The following is a 17,681-nucleotide window of genomic DNA, read 5'->3' on the forward strand; positions in this document are numbered from 1 at the left end:
GAGTTCATAACATGCTGTGAAGGCCTAGCAATCTTTATTGAGTATATGGTGTGTATAATACTAATTTAAAAAATTGATTAACACTGTCTGTATTAGTTTCCGTTGCTGCTGTAACAAATTACCATAACTTTAGAGTCTTAGAACAATACAACCTTCTTCTCTTACAGTCATGAAGGAGGCCAGAATTCTAGAAATCAAAGTCCAGAGTCTTACAGAAGAAAAATGAAGGTGTTAGCAGGGCTAGTGCCTGCTGGAGGCTCCAGGGAAGAATGTTTTGCTTATTTTTTCCAGCTCCGGTAGTTGCCCACACCTATCACTCCAATCTCTGCTTCCGTAGTCAACTACTTTCTCTTTTGTTGTCATAGTTCACTCTGTGATTACATTTAGGATCTTCCAAGATAATCCAGGATAATTGCCCATCTCAAGGTCCATACCCTTAGTCATGCCTGCAAAGTCTCTTTTGCCATATAAAGTAACATCCAGTTTCCAGATATTAGGATCTGGGTATCTATGGAGGACATTGTTCAGCCTACCACCCGTCTAATAGAAATGTAACACAATGTGAGCTACAAAAAATGCAAGCCACGTACATAATTAAAATTTTTTTAGTAGCCATATTTTTTTTTCATTTTGGAAGTAAAGACTATTCTTTTCTCTTATAACAAACAGTAGTCACAGTGTCAGTGATTATTCTGGACCTCCCTGTTGGATAAATTCCACTTCTTCTTGAGACATAAGTTTCCTTCTGTATTTCTGAGGTAATGTTTTTGTTATTTCTGCAATGTCCAGTGGGCCTGGATACATCAGCCAATTTGGCAATTTTCTGCCCTAGAATGCTGTGAAATTGAAGAAGAGTGAGATGGTAGTCCTGTTGATCTAAAAATGTCTGATGCATTTGGTTTAGGATGGCCTCTTCTGTCAGAGACCTGATTAATGGAGTCAGTGACTTGACTACCTGAACGATCCTGCTAGCAGATGCCATCTTGCTGCCCATCATGACCGCCCAAGAAGGGGCAGCTTCCAGAGTGCTCATGAGTCGGAGCCACAGCAGGAGTTGTGGGCACCTGGGGCGGGGCCTGGTAGCCACATTTTAAAAACAGTAAGATGAGACAGGCAAAATTGATTTTTTTTTTCTTTTTCTGAAGCTGGAAACGGGGAGAGACAGTCAGACTCCCGCATGCGCCTGACCAGGATCCACCCGGCACGCCCACCAGGGGCGATGCTCTGCCCACCAGGGGGCGATGCACTGCCCCTCCGGGGCGTCACTCTGTTGCGACCAGAGCCACTCTAGCGCCTGGGGCAGAGGCCAAGGAGCCATCCCCAGCGCCCGGGCCATCTTTGCTCCAATGGAGCCTTGGCTGCAGGAGGGGAAGAGAGACAGAGAGGAAGGAGGGGGAGGTGGAGAAGCAAATGGGCGCTTCTCCTATGTGCCCTGGCCGGGAATCGAACCCGGGTCCCCCGCACGCCAGGCTGATGCTCTACGGCTGAGCCAACCGGCCAGGGCCAAAATTGATTTTGATAATATTTTTCATTTAACTCAATATATACAAAACAGCACATCAACATGTAATAACACAAAATTATTAATGTCATAGCTTGCTTTTTTAATGCTAAGTCTTCAAAATCTGGTATTTTTTATACTTATAGCACTCTGCAATTTAGACCAGCCCCATTTAAAGTGATAGACACTCACATGTGACTGGTGACAACACAGCTAACTACTAAACTGGGAAGTTGGCCCTGGCCGGTTGGCTCAGTGGTAGAGCGTCGGCCTGGCATGAAGAGGTCCTGGGTTCAATTCCCGGCCAGGGCACACAGGAGAAGCGCCCATCTGCTTCTCCACCCCTCCCCCTTTCCTTCCTCTCTGTCTCTCTCTTCCCCTCCTGCAACTGAGGCTCCATTGGAGCAAAGATGGCCCGGGCGCTGGGGATGGCTCCTTGGCCACTGCCCCAGGCGCTAGAGTGGCTCTGGTCGCAATAGAGCGATGCCCTGGAGGGGCAGAGCATCGCCCCCTGGTGGGCAGAGCGTTGCCCCCTGGTGGGCGTGCCGGGTGGATCCCGGTAGGGCGCATGCGGGAGTCTGTCTGACTGTCTCTCCCCGTTTCCAACTTCAGAAAAATACAAAAAAGAAAACTGGGAAGTCACTGGGGTAACTATTCAGAAAAGGTAACAAGATGACTTTTCTATTTTTAATACCTATATTAGAAAATTTGTACAAACTGTTCCTAATGTTTGTATCTGATCATTAAACAATATCAAAGACACTCCTGAAAAAGAATGAAGTGGGAGGACTTGCTCTATAGATATCAAAATTTGTTAATTTGTTATAACAAAGTTTTTTTATTCACTTTAGAGAGGAGAGAGAGTGAGAGAGAGAAGGGGGGGAGGAGCAGGAAGCATCAACTCCCGTATGTGCCTTGACCAGGCAAGCCCAGGGTTTTGAACCAGCGACCTCAGCATTCCAGGTCGACACTCTATCCACTGCGCCACCACAGGTCAGGCATAACAAATTTTTTTTTATAAAAGCTACTGACTATATAGTATTGTGCAAAGTTGAACAAAGTCAAACAGGGGGTCCAGAAACAAACCCATGCAAATATGGACACTCGATTTATGCCAAATGTACCTCTGCTGAGCAGTGGAGAAATGATACTTCTTTTTTTTTTTTCAGGTGAAAGGAGGGGAGGTATTGAGGCACACTTCCACATGTGCCCTGACCAAGATATATCCGGTCAGGATCCATCTAGGGAAGATACTCGAGTACCCAGTTATTTTTAGCACCTAAGCCTGACTAACAGATCAGCCAAGCTATCCACAGCACCTGGGGCCACACTCAAACCAGTCAAGCCATGGCTGTGGGAGAAAAAGAAGGAGAAAAGGGGAGGGGAAGGGTGGAGAAGCAGATGGTTGCTTCTCCTGTGTTCCCGGACTGGGAATTGAACACAGGATGTCCATACACCTGGCTGATGCTCTATTCATTGAGCCACCAGCCAGGGCCAACAGTCCTTTCAACAAATGGTGCTGGCATAACTGAATCTCCAAATGGAATAAAATATGAATCATGATCCTTACCACCCAGTATAAATAAAAATCAACTCCAGATGGATACTAATCTTAGTGAGGCAAAACACTTTTCAGAAGCTAAAATAGCCTGACCAGGCGGTGGCGCAGTGGATAGAGCGTCGGACTGGAATGCGGAAGACCCAGGTTCGAGACCCCGAGGTTGGCAGCTTGAGTGCGGACTCATCTGGTTTGAGCAAAAAAGCTCACCAGCTTGAGCCCAAGGTCACTAGCTCAAGCAAGGTGTTACTTGGTCTGCTGAAAGCCTGTGGTCAAGGCACATATGAGAAAGCAATCAATGAACAACTAAAGTGTTGCAATGCGCAACGAAAAACTAATGATTGATGCTTCTCATCTCTCTCCGTCTCTGTCTGTCCCTGTCTATCCCTCTCTCTGACTCTCTCTCTCTGTCTTTGTAAAGAAAAATAAAAAAAATAATAATAAAAAGAAGATAAAATAGGAGAGAATCTTTATTACCTGGATGTAGAAGATTTTTTTAACCAGTAAAATCAATAAACATAATAACTACATTAAATTAAGAACATCTTTTTGCCCCTGACCAGTTGGCTCAGTGGATTTAGTGTTGTCCCAGTATATGGACATCCCAGGTTCAATCTCCAGTCAGGGCACACATGAGAAGCAATCATCGTCTTCTTTTCCCCTCCCCCCCTTCTCTTTCTCTTCCCTTCTTGCAGCCAGTGGCTCAATTGGTTCAAGTGTCAGCCCTGGCACTGAGGATAACTTGGCTGATCTGAGCGTCAGCTCCAGAGGGAGTTGCCAGGTGGATCCCAGTCAGGGCCATGCGGGAGTCTGCCTATCTCCCCTCCTCTCTTAAAAAAAAAAAAGAACATCTTTTCATCAAAGCCACTATTAAGAGAGTGAACAAGAAAGCCAAAGAGTGGGTAAGATATTTCCAACATATTACATGCCAAAAAGTTCATATCTAGAATAAATAATTACAAGTCAATAGGAAAAATCTAATATTCAAGAGACTTGAGCAGGTATCTCACAGAGGACGTTGAAATGGCCAATGAACATTAAAAGGTGCTCAACCTCATTTATAATCATAGAAATGCAAATTAAACCCACACTGAAATATCAACACAAATTCACCAGAAAGGCTAAATAGGTGCACAACATAAAGAGTTGGTGAGGAGATGGAAAAGGGAGACTCATCCCCTGCTAGTGGGAGTAAAAACTAGTACAATCTCTTTGGCATTTTCTAGGTTGAAGAGATTCTATAACCAGTGATTCAATTCCTAGATGTATACTGCTCAGAAATGCAGGCAATATTACCATTTTTATATTTGAAACGGCCAAAAACTGGGGGGGAAAAAACAACCAAAACAATATCCCTCAACAGTAGATTAGGTAAATTGAGGTATATTTCTGAAATGGAATTCTATATGAAAATAAATGAACTACAGGTATACAAAGAATATGAACGCATGCTTTAAAAGCCAGATACATACAAAATACATTCGGCCTAATTCAATTGTTATAACATTCAAAAACAGGCAGAATTAAATGATTGTGCTTTATTCACAATAGTTCAACAGATAAGTGAATACAGAAATGTGGTACATCCACACAATGGAATACTATTCAGCCAAAAAAGGGAAGAAGTCTGATACATGCTACAACATGGATAAACCCTGAAAACATTATGCTAAATGAAATAAGCAAGACACAGAAGTACCTACAAATACCGAAGGTAGTTACACAAAGTGCCTAGAATAGGTAAATTCATACAGATTACCAGGGGCTGGGAGAAGGTGGAAATATGGAGTTTCCCCCCCCCCCCCCATTGGTTTGAGATAGGAAGAGAGAGAGAGAGAAGAATCAACTCACTGCTCAACTTAGTTGTGCACTCATTGGTTGCTTCTCATATGTGCCCTGACTGGGGACTGAACGAACACACAACTTCAGCTGGTTGGGAGGATTCTATCTACTCAACTACCCAGTCAGGGCCAAGAATGAGAAGTTTTTGCATAATGGTTATAGAGTTTTTGTTTGGGGTGATGAAAAAGTTTGGAAACACATGGTTATGATGGTTGTCTAACATTATGCATGTATACTTAAAAATAGTTAAAATAGTAAATTTTATCTCATGTATATTATAAAATCTTAAAAAATTAATAATGTAATATACCAAAAAACCCACTAAATTGTACAATTTAAATGGGTGAATGGTATGGTTATATGAATTATATCTCAATAAAGCTTTTCCTGAAAAAAACCTAAATGACTGTTTTTAGGATTCATTTTTAGGTGCTAAAACTACAAAGAATGGGACCTACTCCTAATTTAGAGCTCTCTTTCCTCCTTTTGCCAACTTGTATTATGAATTTACCTTTGCCACCCAGCTTAGTGTATCCCAAGGTTCTCTTTACCAGGCCACAGTCACAGAGCTCCAGGGAAAAGCAACCTGGTCTCAATTCTCCAGGCAGAGGAGAACAGAAGCTCCATATCCACGCATGCTGCAAATGGCTTTTTCCAGTCTACCTGAATCATTACCAGCTAGAAGCAGCGGTCATTGGGACTTGGACATGAGCTGCAAAGTATAGAATGGTGACAACAATTCCAGTGCCATGCGGACTTTTCCTGTGGGGAACTTTCCTGGACTCCTGCTCCCTGTGACAGCTCCTAACAGACTGAACTGTGGTTGGGTTGCATTTTTCAGGGATTTGGCATGGTGATGGGGCCAACTTGGACTTGGTGATCATGTTAAGGACACTACTCTTTTATGGATTCTTGCTGTATTGGCCAAGAGTTTGCTTAAAGGCTTTTAATCACTGTAAAAAAAAAAAAGAGGACTGGATGAAGAAGATGGGGCACATATACACCATGGTATACTATTCAGCTAGGAGAAATGATGACATCGGATCACTTACAGCGGAATGGTGGAGTCTTGGTAGCATTGTGCGGGGTGAAATAAGCGAATCAGAAAAAACAGGAACTGCAGGATTCCATACATTGGTGGGACATAAAAGCGAGACTAAGAGGCATGGACAGGAGTGTGGTGGTTACGGGGGGTGGGGGGAGGGAAGGAGGAAGAGGGGGAGGGAGAGGGGTACAGAGATAACTGTATGGAAGGTGGCGGAGGATGATCTCTCTTCGGGTGATGGGTATGCAACAGAACTAAATGACAAGATAACCTGGAAATGTTTTCTTTGAATGTATGTACCCTGATTTATTGATGTCACCCCATTAAAATAAAATTTTATTTATAAAAAAAACTACAAAGAAAAAGCAAGTAAGTGATCACTATAAATGTTAGGGGAGCAGGATAGTGGTCACTTTGCAGGGGTGAGGGAAGTCTGTGACCAGAAGCAGCATTATGGGGAGCTTGTGGGGTGCTGGCAATGTCTTTTTCTTGACCTGGTGATTGTTTCAGGGAGTTTCATTTTATAATAATCCACTGAGCCTGACCAGGCGGTGGCGCAGTAGATAGAGCATTGGACTGGCATGAGGAAGGATCCAGGTTCGAGACCCCAAGGTCGCCAGCTTGAGCGTGGGCTCATCTGGTTTGAGCAAAAAGCTCACGGGCTTGGACCCAAGTTCACTGGCTCCAGCAAGGGGTTACTTGGTCTGCTGAAGGCCCACAGTCAAGGCACATATGAGAAAGCAATCAATGAACAACTAAGAAGTCGCAACGCGCAACGAGAAACTAATGATTGATGCTTCTCATCTCTCTCTGTTCCTGTCTGTCCCTGTCTATCTCTGCCTCTGTAAAAAAAAAAAAAAAAAAAAAAAAAAAAAGTGGTATTTAAAAAAATAAAAATAAAAAATAATAATCCATTGAACTATACATTCATGTTTAGCACACTTAAAAATGTGTTATTTTCCACAATGCTTTATTTTAGTATTCTTTTAAGTGAGAGGAGGAGAGACAGTGAGACAGACTCCCACATACGCCCTGACCAGGCTCCACCTACCAACCCTGGTCTGGGGCCAATGCTCCCAATTGAGCTATATTTAGTGCCTGAGGCAGAGGTTCCACAGAACCAGCCTCAGCAACAGGGGCCGATGAGCTTGAATCAATTGAGTCATGGCTGCAGGAGAGGAAGAGAGAGAGAAAGAAGGGGATAGGGGAGGGGAGGAGAAGCAGATGGTCACTTCTCCTGTGTGCCCTGACTAGAAATCCAACTGGGACTTCCACATGTGGGGTGGATGCTCTACCACTGACCCAACTGGCCAGGGCCCACAGTGCTTTATTTTTCATTTAAAATTCAGCTAGAACAAAGTATTGCCAGATCAAAGGACATAACTGCCACAGAGGAACAGAGCTTACCCATTGGAGCAGAAATGGGGGGGGGGGGGGATTCTATCCAGAGACAGTAGCATATCACAGTTGCAAATGTATAAAAGAACGTGGTGAACCTGAGGAACTGAAAGGTGACCAGCCCAGCTCTTCTGGGGCCTGGAGAACAAGTGGGAAGAGGTATGTGTTATGAAGTCTGAGCACTGGACAGAAGCCAGATGGTTCACAGCTGGGCAGCCACATGGCGGTGTTTTAGACATTGTCCTAAAGGAATGGGAACAGTACATCACTGAGGAATTTTAAAGCAGTGAAGTGACCTGATCAAATCAGTGAGCCTCTCATTCTGCCTGGAGCATGGGGAATAGATTGGACACGGTCAGGAATAGGAGCCAGGAGACCAGTTAAGAAGCCATTTCAACAATTCTGAGGGTTGGTGTATGTTTGGACAAAGATGGAGACAGTGGAGAGGTGAGGAATACAGTGTCCTTATGCCTTGTATGTATTTAACAATTCTCTTCAACTATATGCAGCACTGTCTGTTTGTATGTACTAGTTAAATTTTTTTTTTTTGTATTTTTCTGAAGTTGGAAATGGGGAGGCAGTCAGACTCCCGCATGCGCCAGACCGGGATCCACCCAGCATGCCCACCAGGGGGCGACGCTCTGCTCACTTGGGGTGTCACTCTGTTGTGACCAGAGCCATTCTAGCACCTGAGGCAGAGGCCATGGAGCCATCCTCAGCGCCCGGGCCAACTTTGTTCCAATGGAGCCTTGGCTGCAGGAGGGGAAGAGAGAGACAGAGAGGAAGAAGAGGGGGAGGGGTGGAGAAGCAGATGGGTGCTTCTCCTGTGTGCCCTGGCCGGGAATCGAACCCAGGACTCCTGCACGCCAGGCCGACACTCTACCACTGAGCCAACCGGCCAGGGCCACTAGTTAAAAATTTTTAATGTATTGTGTATCCTATTACATACTGTACTTTGCCATATAAAGTACATGCTCATACCTACATACTTGCACATACATTTTTTTGTACAGAGTTGTGCATACAAAATTAGGGCTACTTTATTTTATGAATGATTTAAAGGATTTCCAAAGGTTATGTTGATTATGCAACTTTTGCCTTCCACACTGACTTTAGAACTTAACCTTGGTGTAAGCAACTCCATTTATTTATTTTTCCTTTTTATAGAATTTATTGGGGGGACACTGGTTAACAAAATTATACAATTCTACAACACATCATCTGTACACTGTATGGTGTGTTGACCACCCCAAATCACGTCTTAACTCTATTTTTGATGGACTTGATATATTTAGGAGATTTGATGGGTGATTGGAATAGGAAGGAGAGGAAGAGAGATTAATTAAAAAATTACATTCTCAGGTATCTTGCCTAAACAACTGAGTAGATAGTGGATCTATTTATTAAGATGGCATCCACTAGGGGAGGAACAGTTTGAGGAGTTCCTTTTTGTTAATATTTAAGAAAAATTTCAAAAATGCAGAAAAGTTGACAGATTGTACAGTGAATACCCATATCCCCAACCACCTAGATTCTCCATTTATTGCTGTATTTTCTTTTTCGCATTTTCCCATGTACTCAAAGGAGTTTACCTCTGAGCAAGCTGAATTTGTGGTACCTAACAGACTTCCAAGTGGCTTGTCTAATGGGCTACCAAGTCTAGAATACAGAAGTAGTATAAAGAGCAGGTAAACCATGCTGCCTGCCTTTCTTTGCCTCACATTCACAGAAATTTCCTACAAGCTGGCCTTGACATATTTCTTCTGAAGGTGCTTTCACTAAACACAATGACTACTGAGAACTCCAAAATTGAATTTATTATTCTCCTGTATATCTTTCCCAAATCCCAAACTTGGGAGTCATCCTGGACATCTGCAGCACGCAGCATGTATCAATCTTATTTCCTAAACAGCTTTAAAAGCTGTCCCCTCAGCCCTGGCCAGTTGGCTCAGCGTCTGCCCAGCACGTAGAAATCCCAGGTTTGATTTCTGGTCAGGGCACACAAGAGAAGCAACCATCTTTTTCTCCACCCCACCCCTCCACTTCTTCTCCCGCAGCCATGGCTTGAATGGTTCAAGCAAGTTGGTCCCAGGTGCTGAGGATGACTCCATGACCTTGCCTCAGGCGCTAAAATAGCTCGGTTGCCGAGCCTGGTGGATCCTGGTCGGAGCGCATGTGGGAGTCTGCCTCCCTGCCTCTCACATAATTAAGAGAATGCCCCCTCCTTCTTCATACCCTGTACCATTAACAAAGTTCTGTGTCTCAAAGTTCCTCAGTTTTACTGATATTGAAAAACTACAATTTCAACTTTTGAACTAGTTCCTGTCTCTACCCTCTTTCCAGCTACTCTATTTCTATCCACCTGTCTGTCCATTTATCTTTTTAAAAAATCTGTTCATATCACTTTTCTTTTGCAATCCTTCACAGGTGCTTCATTGCCAGGCTGGCATGACTTCTAGTTTTTCAAGGTCTTCTAGAAAGCATGACTAAGTCTAAATTTCTAACCTGGTGCTTTGCCACTCCCCCATACCATTTTTACTACTTAGTTGTGGCTCTACAAATACACTAGCTACACTTTCTGCTTTATGGTCTCCTTCAAGACCTTCCTGAAAGCCAGGGTCAGATATTCAAGTCTCCACAGAGCTAAAAATCCTTTTAGTGTTTTAGTCTTCTTTTTAGCCAGAATACTTAGCACTTTGCCTAACACAAAACAGACACCCTGTTTTACTTTAGCTGAACTTTGCATGCACCCAGGGCTTGTTAACCTCCCCCTTTCCTTCCAGCAAAACCCTTCCCTCTCAAGCTTGCATTCTTCCCCTCCCCTCCAAGTAGTTTGGAGCTCCGACTCTGTTATACACCGCCCCAAAATTAATAAATCATAATTTAATAGTTTATCTATACAACTAATTGCTTTAAATGTTAACACTTCCACCTTTTCTTGGAAACTAACAGCAATTCTACCCATGCTTCCAGATTCTATTCAAAGCCACTTCTTCCACGTATTAGTTCACTGACCTCTAGCGGGAATGATTTATTTTAACTCAGTTCATAGTGCTTATTATCTATTTAGCACTGATATTCTTTCTTATTTTTTTGTTTTTTCAAAGTTTTAAAAATAATTTATTTGAGGAAGAAATATCGATTTGTTGTTACACTTATCTATGCATTCACTGATTTTTGTCTTTTATAAATATATGCCCTGACCAAGGATCGGACCTTCAACTTTGGAGAGGACGCTCTAACCAACTGCGCTGACCAGGGTTAGCACTGATAGTCATTCATTACAGCTGCTTATTATTGCTTTCCGGTTCCCTTCCTCTCCTGTCCGGTGGACTGTAACTCCCATAAGTTGGAACAGGGTCATACCCGTCTCGGACTCCCGGTCCAGCACTAAGCGCAGCCCTTTGCAAATGCAGCCTAAATGAATACTCTAAAACCCGTGGACGAGGCACTCACGATGAGTGGATCGCCCGCGGATCCACCGCGAATGGCCCTGCCCGCCAGTGGCCCGGCCCTCTCGGCGAACTCGTTCTGACCCCAGCCGAGGACGCACGAGAGAGCGAATTGGTGGAAGCGCTGGCCCCGCCTCCCCCTGCCCAGCCCCTGAGTCCCCGTCCCTGGGTTCCCGCCCCAGTCGGAAGAAGGCAGGGCATCCGCTCAGGCTCAGTGACGCTCCTCGAGCGCGTGACGCGCACACGGGGCTGCCGTGAAGGGGCGGTGCCACCGCGGTTCTTGCCTGCTTATTGGCTTCCATGCTGACCGGCTGGTGAAGGAGCCACTAAGACGCTGGTTGATTGGAAAGAGCCACCCCGGCAAAATATAAACACTAAGTAAACAAAAGGCTGTGGAGGAGGGGAAGCGGCAGTGTCGGTCTGTGAGTTGCTGGTGTCTCGCTCAACCCTGGCTGAGGCAGGACGGAGGGGTTGGTTCACCCGCTTCCGCTATGACCGGGGCTGGGAAGTCCTGTTTTCTGGACTGTTGTCTTGGTAACGGAGTCTCCGCGGACCCGAGTCTTCATTCTGATATTTTCAACTTCGGTTTCTTGGGCGGGGTGGGGATCCTTGAAGGGCTGAGTTCCACCACCTTGTAGTCCAGCTTAGGTCTGGCAGCCACAGCCCCCTCTTCTCGGCACTGGCCAGACTTTCCGAACTGGCCTCCCAGGTTCCCGCCTGGCTGGCTGGCTGGCTGGCGGCTAGACTTTGTAAAAGGCAAATCTGAATATGTCCTTTGCCTGAAACCGCAGAGGCACCAAGATCTACTTTTAAAACCTGTGGAGGGGAAAAAAAAAACCAAAAACCTGTGGAGGAGGCATTCATGATGCGGTCCTGCTTATCCTTCCAGCCACATCGCGGAGGATCACCATCAGAGAGCCGGGCCTCCAGCATTTGTGCTTCTGAGTGGGCGGTACTTGCCCCTTGCACCCTCTTCTCTCCTGCAGAAACTCCGATCTCACCCTGAGGCCTACTCCCGCTTACTTCCTGAGCATACAGGCACACTGGCTGCTCCGTACCACACCACTCACCACACACGCGAGGTTCCTGGAATGTGAGCAGCCTGACAGAAGGGACTAGCGCAGTGGACATTGATAGTTCAATAGATGGATATTGAATGAATGTATGGACTCCAAGGATCAAAAGTGAAGATTAAGACGTGTCAGGGCTGTACTATTTTGGGGGCTCATCAAGGACATGAACCATGCCTTTTTTCACTTCTGAATCCTTATAGCCAGCTAAGATGACATTCCTTTCTAAATATGTGAATAAATTAAAGATGACAAATAGTGAAGTTAAGCCTTTTACTTATGGTTCCATCACAGCTCGTGGAAGGACTTCTCAGTCAGTGAGGAAAATGCCAGCAGGCAGGCTTAGGAGGGTGTGTTGTATGTGAGACATTACAGACAATGAGGACGCCAAATCCCAGAGGTGTTGACTGTAATTCGTATTACAGGAGGGCGGGGTGGGATGGGGTTCCCCCAACCTGATCCTCCTAGGCTCTGGGGTGACTCACTCTTCCTTGGGCTTAGAGGTTGGGCTGATATTTGTCCCCTGAGTTGGGTCCTGCTCTTTGTGGCCCTTGGCATCCCCAGTGTCTCCAGCCACAAGGGCCACATTTTTCAGATAATTAACGTTGAAGCAGTTAATCTGTTCATCCCCAGGACTCAGTTTACAGCAGAAGGCAAGGTCTCGCCAGATGCTACGTTGGCGACCACACAGGTCATTGATGTAGGCTGCTTTCTGATGAAAAGAATAAAACAGTGAGGAAGGGGGTTGTAAGAGATCAGAAATGGATATTTGGGAGCCGAGTCCCCCTTCCCTCATCTTCTACCACTCTCTTCCTGGATCCCTTCCCAAGGCCCAGAGAGACTGCAAGGCTGCCTTGCACAGCTAGACTTTCTGGGATAGACAGATGTGCACATCTAGAAATGCCCAGAGCTTAATAGGAACTTAACAGTGGGGAAGCAGGTGAGGTCAGGAATGAGGACTTCTGAAACCAAGAAAAAAGATCTACCCCATTAGTCATTATTTCTGTGGGCTGTTTAGAGGTACTAAAAATAAGGGTAGCATCCAGACCTAACCATCTCCTTTCCCGCCCCTACATTCCCTTGGAGACTGGAACTCTCTGCTCCCACACTCACCTCCTCCTCGGCACAGCAGGCCTGCTCTGGAAGGGGCAGATCACAGCACTGGGCAGTCATGTTTTGGATTAGCCCAGGAATCTGTTTACTATGGTGAGAAAGGGGCAAGGGTAAGGGTCTTCAGGAAACCCCAGGCAATAAAAATGGTGCTTGGAGACCATGATTTTGCTCTTGCCAAGAGTTCCCCAGAGGGTGCCTCAAAAGGGCCATTTTGAGGAAGGGAAAAGGGTTGGTGAAGAACTGTGCAAGACTTACTGCTTGGTGAGAACTCTTTGGTTTCCACAGAGATGGTCCATGAGGTTGGGGGTGACTCGGCTGAGGTCAATGGTCAAGAGGTCCCGGTCATAGTTGGGGTAGGGAGCCCTATTGGCAAAGCAGTTATCACGAGTAGGGCTAGGTCGGTAGTGGCAACACGAGTAGGGGTGAGTCTTTACAGCCTGTTCCTGTTCACAATATCCATCAAGGGTTTCCTCCCACTGTAGGCCAGAAAGGGGGAAGTCAAAAGCTGGAACACTTGGCCCCTTCTCTCTTCACCCTCCACTTCCCTTGTTACCCCACACTATAAGGTGAGGAATTCCCAACCCCAAGTGCCAAAAGGGCAGGACAAAGAACCAGAGGGCAAGGAGGCAGCTGTGGGTGTGTGGGTTGGGAAGGTGGAGGGTAGAAGCACAGGTGAGGTTCGAGACTGGCGGCGGAGATGAGCTGGAATGTAGCTGGATGGATGGACGGCAGACAAGTGCACATGTGAGGTCATGGGTGGAGAAGGCCAGGAATGCAGGATGAAGGCTCAAGATGAACACACTCAGATGATGAGCACAATGGATGGATGGACATTCACAAGCAGATGGATGGGTAGACATGTTCACAGTGGGTAGGTACGTGGAGGAATGGACCAGCAGGATCAGAAGTCAGAGATGGGCGTGCAGGCAGACAGGCTCTCAGGGACACCCACTTACAGCCTTCCGTATGCAGGTGAGGTTGTTCCCCTGGCGGCAGCAGCGCTGGAACAACCCCTCCAGCCGGGTCAGAGCCTGCAGCCGCCTTTGGATGGGGTCAGTAGGTGGGAGGTTGCGTGGCACAGCGCGGAAACGTCTTAAGTAGCAGATGTTCTTGATATTGTCCAATGTTGGTACCCCAGGGGGAAAAGGCAGCTCGGGGCCCAAGAAAATAACTGGCTGGTACTTGGGGCAGGCCTGGAGCTTGTAATGTGGCCATGGCGCTTCCTCTTGGAAGCAGGAGAATCGAGCCTCTCCCTGCTGTTTGCAGCACCCGTAGGCTCGGGTCTTGACCGAGAACTCGGCCTCACAGAACCGGGTTATTGCGTCCTCCCACTAGAGCAAGAAGGGTGGATCAGCCTAGCACACCATTTTCCACCTTCCTGTCTTCCTCCCAGGATCCAGCAAAGGATCCTGGGCAGGTAGACAGAAAAGAAGCAGAGACTGTCTCTGCTCCCCTGGTGTATCAACATAGGACCAGTGAAAGGGACCTGAAATTCCGGCATACCTAGGCCTCTAGTCTTTAAAACACACACATACTCCTTGGGATTTAAATGACATCCCCAGGACCAAAAGCCCAACCCTTACCACAAGTTTTGCACAGTCCATGCGGTTGGCATAGTTGTGACAGCGGCAGCAGCGGGTATATCCAGTCTCCAACAAATTGAGGGCCTCACCCTGCCGACTAAGGTGGGAGTACCCAGACTGTGGCAGGTTCCAAGGGCCATACAGCACATGCTGACGAGTAGGAAGGCAGATCTGGTCCAGATTGTCTTGAGAAGGCCGCCCAGGGGGGAAGCCATCCAGCCGGTAGCCCCAACCCCCTTCGGGTCGGCCCTGTTGGCAGTGCTGGGCTGGTTTTGAAGACTCTGGAAGACCTTGATGCATGATGGGAGAGGGCTTTTCTAGAGTGGGGAAAACAGTGGGCAGGCAGGTCATGTGGAAAGATAAAGAAAGGCTGGATGAGTTGGGAGGACTGAAACAACTTGGGGTTGAGGAGAAAGGATTGGGAGGGGATGGGGCAAAAGAAGAATGAATTTGTGGCTCTTCAGATTGAGTGGTTGAAAGGAAAGGAGAACTGAGGCATGAAAGGTGTCCCCCTTAAAGCTCCCCTAAATCAGGCCTGCTCTCTGTGCTGCTTCCCAAGGCCCAGGCTTCCTGCACTCCTGCGCAAGGTCCTGAGCTTTAACATGGGAATTTACAGACCAGAGCTGTCACTCACCCTCTCCCGGCTGAGACTGGTGGGTTATTTCCTCCTGTGGTGGGAAAGGTGAGCCTACTGGAGTGGAAGATGATGCATAAGCAAAAATCATGCTGAGATGGCTCTCTAAAGGGAGGGGTCCTGCCCAGTTCCCATACATAGAGAGGAACTCAATAGAGAAGCACATGAAAATAAATGCTTTTTATGCCATTTAACCTCATAATTTTATAAAATAGATACTATTTCCCCAATTTTACAGATGAAGAAACTAAGGCTTGGAGATACAACTCACCCAAGTTTTACACAGAGAGTGAGTGGCAGAGACCCCAAAGCCAGGTAAGAGGGTAATGAGAAGAGGGAGTCACTTACCTTCCTTTTGTTCAATAGGGAGCTGGGCATGGGGCAGCTCTTCCTGGAGAGGGGTGGCTTTCTGGAGGTGAGGCAGGTCTCCTGCATCGCTTCCTGAAAGAGAGAGGGATCCTGAGCACACAACGGAGCAAGGATCGGACTGGTATCAGCAAGAGCATAGTGGGCTGGAGGAGAGGGAATGGCGAGCACTCACCTCGTTTTACAAGGAGTTGTGGGGAGGACAGCTCCTTCTCTAGGTCAAAGAGGGCTTCCAGAGAGTGAGGAGGCTGCACTACAGAAGGGGGAGTATGTGAGTAGCCTACTCCTTCTCCAGCCAGGCCTGGAGAGGGACCAGGGCTTCTTCCCCTCCCTACCTGAAGATGGGGAAGGAAGCCAGACTAAAAACCTGGAGAGGGGATCAAGAAGGACACAGGGTGGACTTACCTTCACTCTGTTCCTCAAAGTGATGGCTGTGTTGAGAGGTATCAGGGTGATCGTTGGGGAGGGCTCGGGTCAGGGGTGGAGCAGGGGGTGCTGCATAGCCAACTAGAGGCAAGAGAAGAGATGGCTAGAGCCTACAGTTCCTACTTAACCCCCAACCCCATGCCAATCCCCCAAACTCTTACCTTCTTGAAGGTACTCTGGCCCCAGCTCCCTCTCCCCTGAGGTCTTGAAGCCTGGAGTGAGGAAGGGTGAGTCAGGGGTGGTTTTGAGAGGCCCTTCCTGGCCCTGAGCCTGGGGTGAGGAGGCAGTAGAGGTCAAGAGTATAGGAAAGAGAGCAAGACACCAGAAGCCCCTCTGTATTGCTTCTGCCCCAGATCCCCTAATCCAACCCCCAAACACACCTAGATGTGAATCACTGGGTTCTGAGAAAGATATTCTCAGAATATTCTGACAGCCTCACTTCTGAGCTTAAAGCCATGGGTCTCCCAAGTCTGAGCCTAAAGGGGATGTGACATTTGGGGGTGGGCAGGAAGGCCTTAATCTTGTCAGTGTCATTACCTCTAGACTTCTAGGCTCTCCTCCCCACAGCCTTTTTGCTGTGATGCTTCCTTGGTTTTAGAGGGTAAAGTCTGAGCCCTGAACTGATTGGAGCCTCATCTGTCCACTTCTGCCTACTCCAGGCCCTTTAAACATCTTTAGAGCCTACCCAGAAATGTCAGTGCTTCCTTCCCCTTTAGCTAATCCCAGAGCCTCCTTAGTTTAGGTCTTAATTTAGGACTGGGGAACTGGGATGATCCAGGACTGAGGCAAATCACCCCTCAGCCACAGGGAAAGGAAGTGCTTGTAGCTGACCTGAAGCCACAAAGACCAGGACCTAGGAAGGACAGCAAGATGTGGCCCTACAGTGATACAGACTAGATCTACAATGCTCTCCAAAGTTCCTTCAGTGGTGTTTTGTTTGGCATACAAGCAGATAGTGTGTGTGCTAGACAGAGGGTGGTTGTCTGGTTCCCTGTGGATGGACACCCTTTCAACTCCTCTCCTAACCAAGCAGGCAGTCAGTCAAGACTCTAGGTCAGCAAGCCAGTTTTGAGCAACCTGGAGGTCCTTGTTCCTCTCTTCCCTGCCTAATAGGTCCTCTATACATCTCCCCCAGGCAGAGGCCCTTCACTCTGTGACTTCATCTCCCCTCCCCCACCCCAGGAGTTGTTCTTTGACTCCAACGTTGTTTCTTGGCAGCAATCTCCTGTGCTGCTGACCCTGCTCCCTGGTTGAAGGTTTCAGTGCCCAGGCCCTCCTTGGGCCTGCTCTAAAGGAGTCAAACGGGTAATCAAGCTGCTGGGGATGACCCACCTAAGATGGCTGGACTCAGGCCCCAGGCCCACACTGGCCAGGACCCTTCCCTAAGTGCTGACTCCAGTCCAAACTCACCTCCCTCAGAGGCTACAGAAGCAACAGCCAAACAGGCCAAGACCAAGGCTGCTCTGGACGTGGTCCCCATGCTGGGGCAGACTGGTCCGTGGCCACCCAGGAGGTGAGTCCTCTCAGGCAAATCTGGATTGAAGGGCTGCACTACTGGAGCCTGCTTCTCTGGTTGCTGGTACTGCTGGAGTGAACCCCAGCCAGATCCCCTTCCTTTTATCCAGCTGTCTGAGAATAGCTCCCGCCCTCCTCAGCTTCCTGCCTGACTCAGTCTGGGAGCTCCTCCTCTGGC

General features: G+C 47.3%; 1 protein-coding gene and 1 pseudogene across 3 annotated transcripts; both read right to left on the minus strand.

Annotated features, from left to right (window-relative positions):
• Positions 1–687: 687 nt before the first annotated feature.
• Positions 688–997, minus strand: LOC136328900 (alpha-ketoglutarate dehydrogenase component 4 pseudogene; annotated as a pseudogene).
• An 11,128-nt stretch (positions 998–12,125) lies between these two features.
• ECM1 (extracellular matrix protein 1) lies at positions 12,126–17,592 on the minus strand. 3 transcript variants are annotated; one of them, XM_066268039.1, is made up of 11 exons: positions 17,399–17,592; positions 16,150–16,200; positions 15,968–16,069; positions 15,738–15,815; positions 15,545–15,637; positions 15,197–15,250; positions 14,563–14,879; positions 13,936–14,310; positions 13,235–13,455; positions 12,980–13,067; positions 12,126–12,578 (listed from the first exon to the last, which is right to left on the minus strand). In XM_066268039.1, the coding sequence occupies exons 1-11, from the start codon at positions 17,466–17,468 to the stop codon at positions 12,348–12,350; spliced, it is 1,680 nt and encodes a 559-aa protein (XP_066124136.1). In that variant the 5' UTR covers positions 17,469–17,592; the 3' UTR covers positions 12,126–12,347. The 3 variants fall into 3 exon arrangements, with proteins under 3 accessions (XP_066124136.1, XP_066124135.1, XP_066124137.1); XM_066268038.1 differs by having other exon boundaries at positions 15,197–15,253; XM_066268040.1 differs by lacking the exon at positions 13,936–14,310 and having other exon boundaries at positions 15,197–15,253; positions 17,399–17,591.
• Between the last annotated feature and the right edge of the window lie 89 nt (positions 17,593–17,681).

Source organism: Saccopteryx bilineata, chromosome 3 (genome assembly GCF_036850765.1).
Source record: "Saccopteryx bilineata isolate mSacBil1 chromosome 3, mSacBil1_pri_phased_curated, whole genome shotgun sequence".
NCBI lineage: Eukaryota > Metazoa > Chordata > Mammalia > Chiroptera > Emballonuridae > Saccopteryx > Saccopteryx bilineata.

Excerpts from the sequence above, each read along its gene's own strand:
- ECM1 (XM_066268038.1), bottom strand. The coding sequence starts at position 17,468 with ATGGGGACCACGTCCAGAGCAGCCTTGGTCTTGGCCTGTTTGGCTGTT. Across the intron at positions 14,880-15,196 it reads CCAGTCTCAGCCGGGAGAGG|AAAAGCCCTCTCCCATCATG; the intron begins GTGAGTGACAGC and ends TCCCCACTCTAG. Across the intron at positions 14,311-14,562 it reads TGGACTGTGCAAAACTTGTG|TGGGAGGACGCAATAACCCG; the intron begins GTAAGGGTTGGG and ends TTCTTGCTCTAG.